The 11,642-nt window shown below is 40.8% G+C and overlaps 3 protein-coding genes across 3 annotated transcripts; all 3 read right to left on the minus strand.

Moving 5' to 3' along the window:
- Nucleotides 1–556: 556 nt before the first annotated feature.
- On the minus strand, nt 557–1,492 carry LOC136569509 (taste receptor type 2 member 40-like). The gene has a single exon (XM_066569906.1). It carries the CDS (start codon nt 1,490–1,492, stop codon nt 557–559), a length of 936 nt encoding a protein of 311 aa, XP_066426003.1.
- Nucleotides 1,493–7,194: 5,702 nt separating this feature from the next.
- LOC136569518 (taste receptor type 2 member 40-like) lies at nt 7,195–8,130 on the minus strand. Its single transcript, XM_066569917.1, has one exon. It carries the CDS (start codon nt 8,128–8,130, stop codon nt 7,195–7,197), a length of 936 nt encoding a protein of 311 aa, XP_066426014.1.
- A 2,081-nt stretch (nt 8,131–10,211) lies between these two features.
- On the minus strand, nt 10,212–11,147 carry LOC136569533 (taste receptor type 2 member 40-like). The gene has a single exon (XM_066569921.1). It carries the CDS (start codon nt 11,145–11,147, stop codon nt 10,212–10,214), a length of 936 nt encoding a protein of 311 aa, XP_066426018.1.
- Nucleotides 11,148–11,642: the final 495 nt, after the last annotated feature.

The raw sequence follows: 11,642 nt of genomic DNA on the forward strand, positions 1-11,642 counted from the left end.
CAGCAAGAGGAGGAATCTCAAAAAGGCCATGTCATTCTTTCTTAAACCATGTTGGAATGTTATAGACACCTTTAGGATCAGGAAATATTTTACTAGAGTTCAACCAGATTTTAAAACGATGAATGAGGTATTCTGAAAATATTGGGAATTCCTCAGAATCCTCTTTAGAAGGTTTTAGTAACCAGAAACTGCATTGAAGCCTTATATTTGCAGAATGTGTCCATGTCTGTGCTTAAACATGTCTATTCTATTTGTATCAGGTATTGTAACCTCAAGCATTCCAAGAGATTCCATTCTAGTCTGAGTCTTGGCCCTGTTTTTCTGCTGTCTTAGGGAAACTGTGGTGATTTCCAAGGAAAGTACAGCCGATAATAGACAACATACACAATGATTGTTAACAAGAGTGACATCCACATAAAGCAAATTCCCACCTTCCTATTGACTGCTGATCAAGGCCCTAATCTACTCATTCCAACATCTATTATTTATACCTCTGATGATTTCAATTTAACTGTTCTGGATCTAAACTAGAAAGTCCAGGCTAAGGCACTGTCTTTTACATGGATGCAGTTCTGACATGACAGTTAGTGTGGTGCCAAATCCTAGCTGGCAGCTCTTGAAATTTGGGATTGCTCCAAATTAAGACCAATGTGTGTGCTGTAGGGCAGGCAGCCATTAAAACAACACAAATCATTTCTCCATTGCTTAAAGGTGGAAAAAAGTTAAATAAGATGACAAGAACAGAAATAAAATATATAATGTAAAGGAAAAGGAAGGAGCAGACTGACTTGATGGCTTTCATATGGGTCTCTAAGCTGGGATCTCTGAAACCACTTGCATTATTTTGCATCCGTCTGGTGTGTATCCACAGAGACTGAATCAGCACGATACTTGAAACCATACACAGTATTAAAGGCATACCTACACCAGTATTACAGAGAAGAATTAATAAACCCAAATTGTCTTTCCTTGTGGTTGTCCATGCTGAAGAGTTTGTCATGGATGAAGGAGCAGTGATGTTCTCGTGCACACCGTAGACATCCCAGGCAAAGGAAATTGCGGCTATGAAGGAGCAGAGCCATGATGTGAGCAGCATCCAGGGCACCAGCCTGGCAATTCTCAGTTTCAGCCAGATGAAGAAAGACTGTGGAAAACTGGCAACCTTGATGCAATAGAAGACACTAAGCCAGGCTCCAAACCAGAGGCTGGAGTAGTTCAGAAATGTAAAAATTGTCTTGGAAGCTATGTTCACGTTTTCTTGACAAAAGAAGTTTTCATAAAATATACTCATTAAGTATTCTAGTATATTCCATGACTGCACAATGAATCTAGATGAACTCAGTGAGATCACAATCATATCATATGGGGGCCATGTTTTGCTCCCAATGCAGCTCAATGAACTGGCAGCCAAGATAATTCCATTTCCCAGAATTCCTGCCATGCATTCAATTATGGCAATTGACAGACAAAGGAGAGCAAAAGATGTCATCATTGCAACTGAAGAGCTTGTGATTATCACTCAGCTTCCTCTGGGCTCCTGAAAGCCTTAGATCTGGCAGGCACTCCAATTCCAAGGAGCTGTTATGGGCAATGTTCACCTATTTATCTCAGGGGCAGAAGTATCCTAATGTCATTTAATATTTCTGCTGTTTTACATCTTGTTTTCTGGGCTGGTAGCTCAGCTGATTTGTTTAAGCATGCAAATTGAATGAAGATTCAATAACAGGTTTTTAATTTGGCCAAAGAGTTTGCATTGCAATGGTGAAGGGATTTACACTGGAAGGGTTATGGAGCAGGTGAGCTGTGGTGTTTACAAATGTGAGCTTGCACTCCATTGGTTATGTTCTTCTTTACATGTCTAGATTTGTTTTTTATACCTGATGCCTTAATCTCTCCCTGTCTTGCACTGATAAGCCTACAGGGTTTATGACAAATACTTGTCATTACATCTCTTTATCTAAGGGCAGGTCCTTTGCTTTATTAGGTATATTCAAATTGTTGCTGCAAGGAGGATTTTCATACTTTCCTTTTTGTGTTTTGATATTTTTAAGTATTATACTGATCATTGTGTGCTTGCTCAGATTGTCCCAAAAGAGGACAAAAATCTGTGGGAAGATAAACACAGACAAAAGGAAAATCGTTTTAGCAGAGTACTTCACGTGCCTGTTTTTCACAAGCATCTTGGAAAAGTGCAGGAATTTCCCAAGGAATTTAAGTTCTGGCAATATACAACATTGCATACAGGAACAATTATTAATCGAGTCCGTTTTCCTTCATATGGAATATGCATACCTTTAAAATTCTGCTATACTTGCTAAAAGAACTGAATGAAAACTCTTTCCACATCTGGAAAGAAACAGGTGAGTGGAGAGGCTTGAGTTCATTGAAAAACTTTGACACTAAATGTTTTATCTGTAGCCCAGAACACAGAAGCAAATACACAAAAGCTCTTCAGAAATGCAGTGACACAGGTTGCTATCAGCACATTAAGAAGCTGTCAGCACTGATCAAATGAGAAATTTTGAGATGCTTTCTAGGTTGTTTCTTTGGGTTGTCTGCATTTTCCAATGCTTTAGGTAATCTATGATTGCCTAGGGCAGTGATAAAACTGTTTTCAATATGCACCTGAAGAAGTAAAATTTTGTGACCATTCACCCCAGATAAATGTATAATTGTTTATATATTTCATATATATACATGACTCTATGTGTTATGTGCATGTTATGTCCAGATACTGATTATTATAATACACATCAAAATAAATAATTAAATAATTCAATATAAAATGAACAATATTTTAAAAATTATTTCATTTTAGTATTGCTACAAACTCTTTTTCTCTTCTCATTAAATTTTGTTTTATTATAATTTTTTTAAGTGAGAGCAATGTAATCTGATATGTTTCATTACTTTCTTAGATTCTAGGGGTTTTTTTATCAATTTGTGACACAGTGATTCAGAGACCTTGCTCTATGTTCAGTTTCATTTGATACTTGTTTGAATGGCTTTCCCACTATCACATCTGCAAACTTCTTTGGTGAAATTCAGCAGTAAATATCCAAATTCTCTGCTGTCAAAACTTGCAAACCAATCAAAGATTGTTCTGGTTTGATATGTTTAACAAATGGGTTCAAAACTCACAGAAGATCGTCCTTAGAAAGTTTTTAAAATCAATTAGAACATTATGCTTCCAAATTTTGCAAGTGTACCTGTATGAGAGTTTTTAAAGTTGTCACACTTATACAATTTTTGGCATGAAAATCTTTTGAAAAGCAGTTCCTTTCTCATCCACTTTTAAAATCTCACTTTCACCTTGAAGAAATATAAAAGTGTGTTTGGTTTTTTGACAGGAACAGCTCTGTAGCATGCTATTGACAGACACTTCCAACAGAAAAAGGTGAGCAAATATGTATCACTTCCCTTTTAGTAAAAGAAAACTGTGGAGCTTCACTGCTGTTTAAATTCAGCTCTTTTAAGCTCACTCATGGAATCACAGAATCACAGAATGGTTTGGGTTGAAGGGGGCCTTAAAGACCATCCAGTTCTAACCCCCTGCCATAGGCAGGGACATCTTCCTGTAGACCAGGCAACTCAAAGCCCCATTCAGCGTGGAGCCTGAGCCTCTTGCCACAAGAGAACCAGCAAATGTCTGTGTGATATGTGTGGGGTTTACGGGCAAGGTTTTGGCAGTGGGGAGGCTGCAGGGGTGGTTTGTGTGAGAAGAGACCAGAACGTGCCCCTGTGTCACACAGAACCAGTCCCAGTTACCCCCAAAAGGGACCCACCATTGGCCACGGCTCTGCCCAGCAGTGCTGCCGGTGACATCTGTGTGACAACTCGTTGAAAGAAGGGTAAAGACCAGTGCACAGCAACTGTGAGTGAGAGGACAGAGAGAGAAATGTGAGGGAAACAGTCTTGCAGACAGCCAGGTCAGTGAAGAAGGAAGGGGACAAGTTGCTCTGGGCACCAGAGCAGACATTGCCATGCTTTCCCTGGAGAGGACCATGCTGATGTAGACTGTGACCCTGCAGGCCCTAGCAGGGTCACACTGCAGCAGATATCCACACTGCAGCCTGAGCAGAGCCCCCTTGGCAGCAGGTGGTTGTGCCCTGAAGGAAGCTGCATCCTGTGGAGATCCCACCATGGGGAAGGCTCGTGGCAGGAGCTGCAGCCTGTGGGGATCCCACGCTGAAGCATTTTGTCCCTGTTTTGTTCTTTCTTTCTCACTCCCCATGTCTGTTATTGATTGGGAACCTCTTATTGATTGGAAATAAATTCAGTTATTTTGCCCAAGTTGAAGGGATCCCCAGAAGGCAAGGCAAAGACAGTGAGGGCACTGTCAGGCCTGCAGTCCACCTATGATGTGGGCAAGGACAGCAGATAAGCTCTGTGAGAACAATAAGGGACAGCTACAAGTCCAGGGATTGCCAGCCATATCCAGAGTGATAAGACATGCCCAGGATCAAGCCAATAATTCCAATCTGCAGGCCAGGATCAGGATCCAAGTGAGCTAAGCAGGTGGAAAGGCCCAGGCAAAGGTGCAGCACAGCTCAAGGAGAGACCAAGGTTGACCATCAAGCTTAGAAGCAGCTCCTGAATGTAGAGGGCTCCAAGCCCCACTGAGGCTTCACTCAGCAATATGCTAAAAGGCCAGTCAGGTGGACTGTGGAAGCTGGCTCTGAAACAAGGCAGCCAAACCCCCAAACAAGGCCTTACTTTCACCAGAATGTCCATTCATAGCTCTTTGTCTTTCCCTGTCCCCACATACACAAAAAAGCAGTACAGCCTGGCACACAGGTTTTGCTTTTTTTAAAATCCTGCTGTGATGGGCACTGAAAATTGACTCCATTGCATGTTGCCCTGAATGTCAATGTTGAAAATTCCAGGCATGCTTATAGGAATGCAAATCAGAGAAGGATCCTGTAGTGATCTCTCATGTAGATATTTGCATTTCTTGCCTTGACCTAAGGACTCTAATCAGATTACTGGGTTTTTTTTCTTGGAAAAGACTGTGCTTTAAAAAAAATTGGGGATGGCTTTTTTCTTTCTTCCTCTGAATTACTCACTGGTGAGTTTTTTCATCATTAAATTCTAGAAATCTGGAAAGATGTTTTTAATAGGAAATGGTTTTCTTGGCCTCATAGTTTTATGTTGCATGTGAGCATCTTAGAAATTCTTGTGATGTTTACCTGGATCTTCAATGCAAAGAGCTACAGGACAAGGTGATTTGCATGATGTCTTTCAGCAATGTTAGAGCAAGATGAGCTTTGAATTTGGTTTGTTTCATGATTTGCGTCTCTGTACCAGACTTGAATCTAGCTGCCATTGCAATTATGTGACATTGGTGTGTGTGGAAACAGTTCATATGTTTTGGAAGGTTCTGATTCCATAACTTCCAAAGCTTCTTCAGGTTGCAAAATGGTAGGTTTAAGGTGGGGTGAACCAATCCGCCTTTTTATTACAAACAGAAGAGAAAAATGAGAAAAATGCTTACAGTCAGACATGATTCATGTCTTCAGAGGATCCAAATCCCAAGAAACATCACATTCCTACCAATACAGGAGTTACTACTTTCTTTCCCAGAACAAATCCTTGTCAAAGTTATGCAATAGAACACAGTGATTTAGTAGATGGTGTATATTATGCATGTTGAAGATATTTTTATTCATATGGCCATAGTTGGTTAGCTGGTCACTTACAGAGAGAAAGGTCTCCCAGAAGACTGACCTTATGAGGTGCTTTCCAATATTTCTGTTGGCTTTCCATCTTAGATCTCTGAATTCATCTGAATGAATTGGAAACGATTTGATTTAATTTTATGGAAAGGAAGCTTTGGAGGGAAGATGTTCTTATAGAGGCAGGAAAACAGCACAAGAACTGCTTTTGAATCTCATGTGCCTGAGGAATGTGGAATAAGGGAACATTAAACCAAATTGTGTGAGAGCAGCTGTTCAGGGTGTCCCTGCTGAGCAGCCGTGTGCCTCAGAGCTCAGGCAGGAGCGGGACAGCACACACAGATTGTGGGTTGAGCACAGCCCACGTGTTTTGCCTGTTGGTGTGGTCAGAGAGCTCTGAGGTTTGTTCCTGCAGGCCGGTGAAGGGAGAGCAGGGAAGGGCAGAGGATGGACCAACCCTCCCAACACGGGTGTCTCATGGTGCTGGGCTGGAACCAGCATGGTGACAATGCACGGTGCTGACAATGGCATGTCAGGGTGCCATTGCCATGGGCTCAACTTTCAGCATGTCTGTAAAATGGCATACAAAATATTCATGGAAGCCAGTGCTGTCACCTGGGGCCCAGTTTCTGTCATGAGGGAAAGGAAGACTCCATCTCAAGTTATTCTTTGACTCGGTATTTATTAATTTGTAAAATAAAACAATTCAGGCACAGACTCAGCTCAATTACAGGTACATTGCTTCAAACAGATTGACAGCATCCAATCCAGACACATTGAATCAGGATGGGCATAATCAATATAAGGCTCAGGTCAAGTATGTTTCAGTGACAATCATTTTAAAAGTAAATAAATTCCCAGTGCAGCTGGAAAGGATTCAGAAGCTCCAGTCCTAATGTACCAAGAATGTATTGAGACTTCTCCTATTACCTATGACCACAGGACTTTGGTGAGTCCTCCACTGCATCATTTCACTGGGAACACAGACACAGGTCACTACTTCAGCAAGAGCAAGGAAGCTCAAAAGGCTATGTCATTTCATACTGAACCTTGCCGGAGTTTTAAAAACAGTTTTAGAGTCTATAACTTTTTTTTCTACAATTCAGCAGTAGTGAAATATTATGAGTAAGATATTCCCATCTTATTGGGAATTCTTCAGCATCATCTTTAGGAGCTTGTATTAACAAGAAACAGCATTCAAGCATCATATTCCCAAATTAAATATGAGCATGCTTGTGATCAAGCAGGTCTGATCTGTTTGTATAATGGATTAGTAACTTTAAGCATTTGAAGAGAGATTACAGTCTGGTCTGAATCTTGGCCTTTTTTTTCTGCTGTCTTAGAGAAACTGTGATTTTCAAGGAAAGAAGAGTAAATAGGAGACAATTTTCACATTCTTCTTAACTCCAGATTAGTGATCTAATCTACCCATTTCAGTTTCTATTACTTTATAACTCTTATGGTTTAAAATAAGTTCACTGACAACTCAACTAGAAAGTCCAGGATAAATCATGATCTTTTACATGGATGTAATTCTGACAGAACTGTTGATGTGCTGCCAAATCCTAGCTGGCAGCTCTCGAAATTTTGGATTGCTCCAAATTAAGACTATGGAGTGTCCTGTAGGACAGGCGGCCATTACAGTTATACATATGGATTTTGGGGTGTTAAAATGCAAAAACAAATCGAATAAAAGAAAAGTGAAAGCTATGTAATATGTAACATAAAAGATAAGTAAGGAGCAGACTGACTTGATGGCTTTCATATGGGCCTCTAAGCTGGGATCCCTGAAGCCACTTGCATTATTTTGCATCTGTCTGGCGTGTATCCACAGAGACCGAATCAGCAGAATGCTTGAAGCAACAGACAGTATTAAAGGCATACCTACACCAGCATTATAAAGAAGAATTAATAAACCAGAGCTGTCATTCCTTGTGGTTGTCCTTGCTGAAGAGTTTGTCATGGATGAAGGAGCAGTGATGTTCTCGTGCACACCGTAGACATCCCAGGCAAAGGGAATTGCGGCTATGAAGGAGCAGAGCCATGATGTGAGCAGCATCCAGGGCACCAGCCTGGCAATTCTCAGCTTCAGCCAGATGAAGAAAGACTGTGTAAAACTGGCAACCTTGATGCAATAGAAGACACTAAGCCAGGCTCCAAACCAGAGGCTGGAACAGTTCAGAAACATATAGCCTGTCTTGATAAATCCAAATATATTTTCTTCAAAATAGGAGGGTTCACAAAATATAGTTAAGAATAAATCCAGTATAATCCAGCATTGCAATGTAATTCTAGATGAACTCAGAGAGATCATGATCATATCATATGGGGGCCATGTTTTGCTCCCAATGCAGCTCAATGAACTGGCAGCCAAGATAATTCCATTTCCCAGTATTCCTGCCATGCATTCAATTATGGCAATTGACAGACAAAGGAGAGCAAAAGATGTCATCATTGCAACTGAAGAGCTTGTGATTATTACTCAGCTTCCTCTGGGCTCCTGAAAGCCTTAGATCTGGCAGGTACTCCAATTCCAAGGAGCAGTTATGGGCAATGCTCACCTATTTATCTCAGGGGCAGAAGTATCCTAATGTCATTTAACACTTCTGCTGTTTTACCTCTGGTTTTAGGGGTTGGTAGCTCAGCTGATTTGTTTAAGCATGCAAATTGGGTCAAGATTCAATTACATGGTTTTCATTTTGCTGAAAGAATTTGCATTGGAAAGGTTTTGGAGCAGGTGAACTGTGGTGTTTACAAGTGTGGATTTGCAGTCCAGTGTCTGGTGTACATCTTTACATGTCTAGATTTGTATTTTATAGGTGATGACCTAATGTCCCCCTTTGTTGCACTGTTATCTCTTCAGAGTTTCTGAGACATACTTGACATGACCTCTTCTCTTTATCAGATATTTTCAAATTTGTCCTGCAAAGAGGATTATTGTGTTTTTCTTTTGTGTGTGGACATATTAAATCATTCTAATTTTTCAATAGAACAGAGGGATTTCGTAGTTGGTGTATATAATATGTGTTGAAGATATTTTATTAATATGAGTATAGTTGGTTAGCTGGTCACTTACAGACAGAAAGGTCTCCCAGAAGACTGACCTTATGAGGTGCTTTCCAATATTTCTGTTGGCTTTCCCTCTTAGATTTCCAAACGTATGCTAAAAAACTGGTAACTACTTGATTTAATTTTATGGAAAGGAAGCTTTGGAGGGAAGATGTATTTATAGAGGCAGGAAAACAGCACAAGAACTGCTTTTGAATCTCATGTGCCTGAGGAATGTGGAATAAGGGAACATTAAACCAAATTGTGTGAGAGCAGCTGTTCAGGGTGTCCCTGCTGAGCAGCCGTGTGCCTCAGAGCTCAGGCAGGAGCGGGACAGCACACACAGATTGTGGGTTGAGCACAGCCCACGTGTTTTGCCTGTTGGTGTGGTCAGAGAGCTCTGAGGTTTGTTCCTGCAGGCCGGTGAAGGGAGAGCAGGGAAGGGCAGAGGATGGACCAACCCTCCCAACACGGGTGTCTCATGGTGCTGGGCTGGAACCAGCATGGTGACAATGCACGGTGCTGACAATGGCATGTCAGGGTGCCATTGCCATGGGCTCAACTTTCAGCATGTCTGTAAAATGGCATAGAAATTTTGATGGAAGCCAGTGCTGTCACCTGGGGCCCAGTTTCTGTCATGAGGGAAAGGAAGACTCCATCTCAAGTTATTCTTTGACTTGGTATTTATTAATTTGTAAAATAAAACAATTCAGGCACAGACTCTGCTCAATTACAGGTACATTGCTTCAAACAGACTGGCAGCATCCAAACCAGACACATTGACCCAGGATGGGCTTACTGAACACAAAGCTCAAGTCATGTATGTTTCAGTGTCAATTACTTTACAAGTATGTAACATCGCCATGCATTTGGAAAAGAGTCATGAAGCTCCAGTTCTGACGTAACAATAATGCAGTGACACAGATCACTCTTTCAGCAAGAGGAGGAATCTCAAAAAGGCCATGTCATTCTTTCTTAAACCATGTTGGAATGTTATAGACACCTTTAGGATCAGGAAATATTTTACTAGAGTTCAACCAGATTTTAAAACGATGAATGAGGTATTCTGAAAATATTGGGAATTCCTCAGAATCCTCTTTAGAAGGTTTTAGAAACTGCATTGAAGCCTTATATTTGCAGAATGTGTCCATGTCTGTGCTTAATTTAAACATGTTTATTCTATTTGTATCAGGTATTGTAACCTCAAGCATTCCAAGAGATTCCATTCTAGTCTGAGTCTTGGCCCTGTTTTTCTGCTGTCTTAGGGAAACTGTGGTGATTTCCAAGGAAAGTACAGCCGATAATAGACAACATACACAATGATTGTTAACAAGAGTGACATCCACATAAAGCAAATTCCCACCTTCCTATTGACTGCTGATCAAGGCCCTAAACTACTCATTCCAATATCTATTATTTATGCATCTGATGATTTCAATTTAATTGTTCTGGATCTAAACTAGAAAGTCCAGGCTAAGGCACTGTCTTTTACATGGATGCAGTTCTGACATGACAGTTAGTGTGGTGCCAAATCCTAGCTGGCAGCTCTTGAAATTTGGGATTGCTCCAAATTAAGACCAATGTGTGTGCTGTAGGGCAGGCAGCCATTAAAACAACACAAATCATTTCTCCATTGCTTAAAGGTGGAAAAAAGTTAAATAAGATGACAAGAACAGAAATAAAATATATAATGTAAAGGAAAAGGAAGGAACAGACTGACTTGATGGCTTTCATATGGGCCTCTAAGCTGGGATCTCTGAAACCACTTGCATTATTTTGCATCCGTCTGGTGTGTATCCACAGAGACCGAATCAGCAGGACACTTGAAACAACAGACAGTATTAAAGGCATACCTATACCAGCATTATAAGGAAGAATTAATAAACCAAAGCTGTCATTCCTTGTGGTTGTCCATGCTGAAGAGTTTGTCATGGATGAAGGAGCAGTGATGTTCTTGTGCACACCGTAGACATCCCAGGCAAAGGAAATTGCGGCTATGAAGGAGCAGAGCCATGATGTGAGCAGCATCCAGGGCACCAGCCTGGCAATTCTCAGCTTCAGCCAGATGAAGAAAGACTGTGTAAAACTGGCAACCTTGATGCAATAGAAGACACTAAGCCAGGCTCCAAACCAGAGGCTGGAGTAGCTCAGAAATGTAAACATTATCTTGGTAGCTGTTAGCAGGTTTTCTGTGTAAAAGAAGGGCTCATAAAATATATTCATTAAGTAATCCAGTGTATTCCATGACTGCAAAATGAATTTAGATGAACTCAGCGAGATCATGATCATATCATATGGGGGCCATGTTTTGCTCCCAATGCAGCTCAATGAACTGGCAGCCAAGATAATTCCATTTCCCAGAATTCCTGCCATGCATTCAATTATGGCAATTGACAGACAAAGGAGAGCAAAAGATGTCATCATTGCAACTGAAGAGCTTGTGATTATTACTCAGCTTCCTCTGGGCTCCTGAAAGCCTTAGATCTGGCAGGTACTCCAATTCCAAGGAGCTGTTATGGGCAATGTTCACCTATTTATCTCAGGGGCAGAAATATCCTAATGTCATTTAATATTTCTGCTATTTTACATCTTGTTTTCTGGGTTGATGTCTCAGCTGCTTGGTCTAAGCATGCAAATGGGGTCAAGATTCAATTACATAGGTTTCATTTTTGTGGAAGTATTTGCATTGTAAAGTTATGGAGCAGCTCAGCTGGGGTTTCTAGAACTGTGGATTTGCACTAATCTATCCAATGTCCTGCTTTACATGCTTAGATTTGGTTTTTTAAAAATATCTTAAACCTTAATCTCTCCCTGTCTTGCACTGTCATGTCTTCTTTGTTTATGAGAGTAATCTCTGTGGCCTCTTCTAATACTGAAGCAGGTCCTTATCAGATGTATTCAAGTATCTGCTAATAGGCT

This window comes from Molothrus aeneus, chromosome 2 (assembly GCF_037042795.1).
Source record: "Molothrus aeneus isolate 106 chromosome 2, BPBGC_Maene_1.0, whole genome shotgun sequence".
In the NCBI taxonomy this organism is placed as follows: domain Eukaryota; kingdom Metazoa; phylum Chordata; class Aves; order Passeriformes; family Icteridae; genus Molothrus; species Molothrus aeneus.

Coding starts and splice junctions, on each gene's coding strand:
- LOC136569509 (XM_066569906.1), bottom strand. CDS start 1,492: ATGATGACATCTTTTGCTCTCCTTTGTCTGTCAATTGCCATAATTGAA.
- LOC136569518 (XM_066569917.1), bottom strand. CDS start 8,130: ATGATGACATCTTTTGCTCTCCTTTGTCTGTCAATTGCCATAATTGAA.
- LOC136569533 (XM_066569921.1), bottom strand. CDS start 11,147: ATGATGACATCTTTTGCTCTCCTTTGTCTGTCAATTGCCATAATTGAA.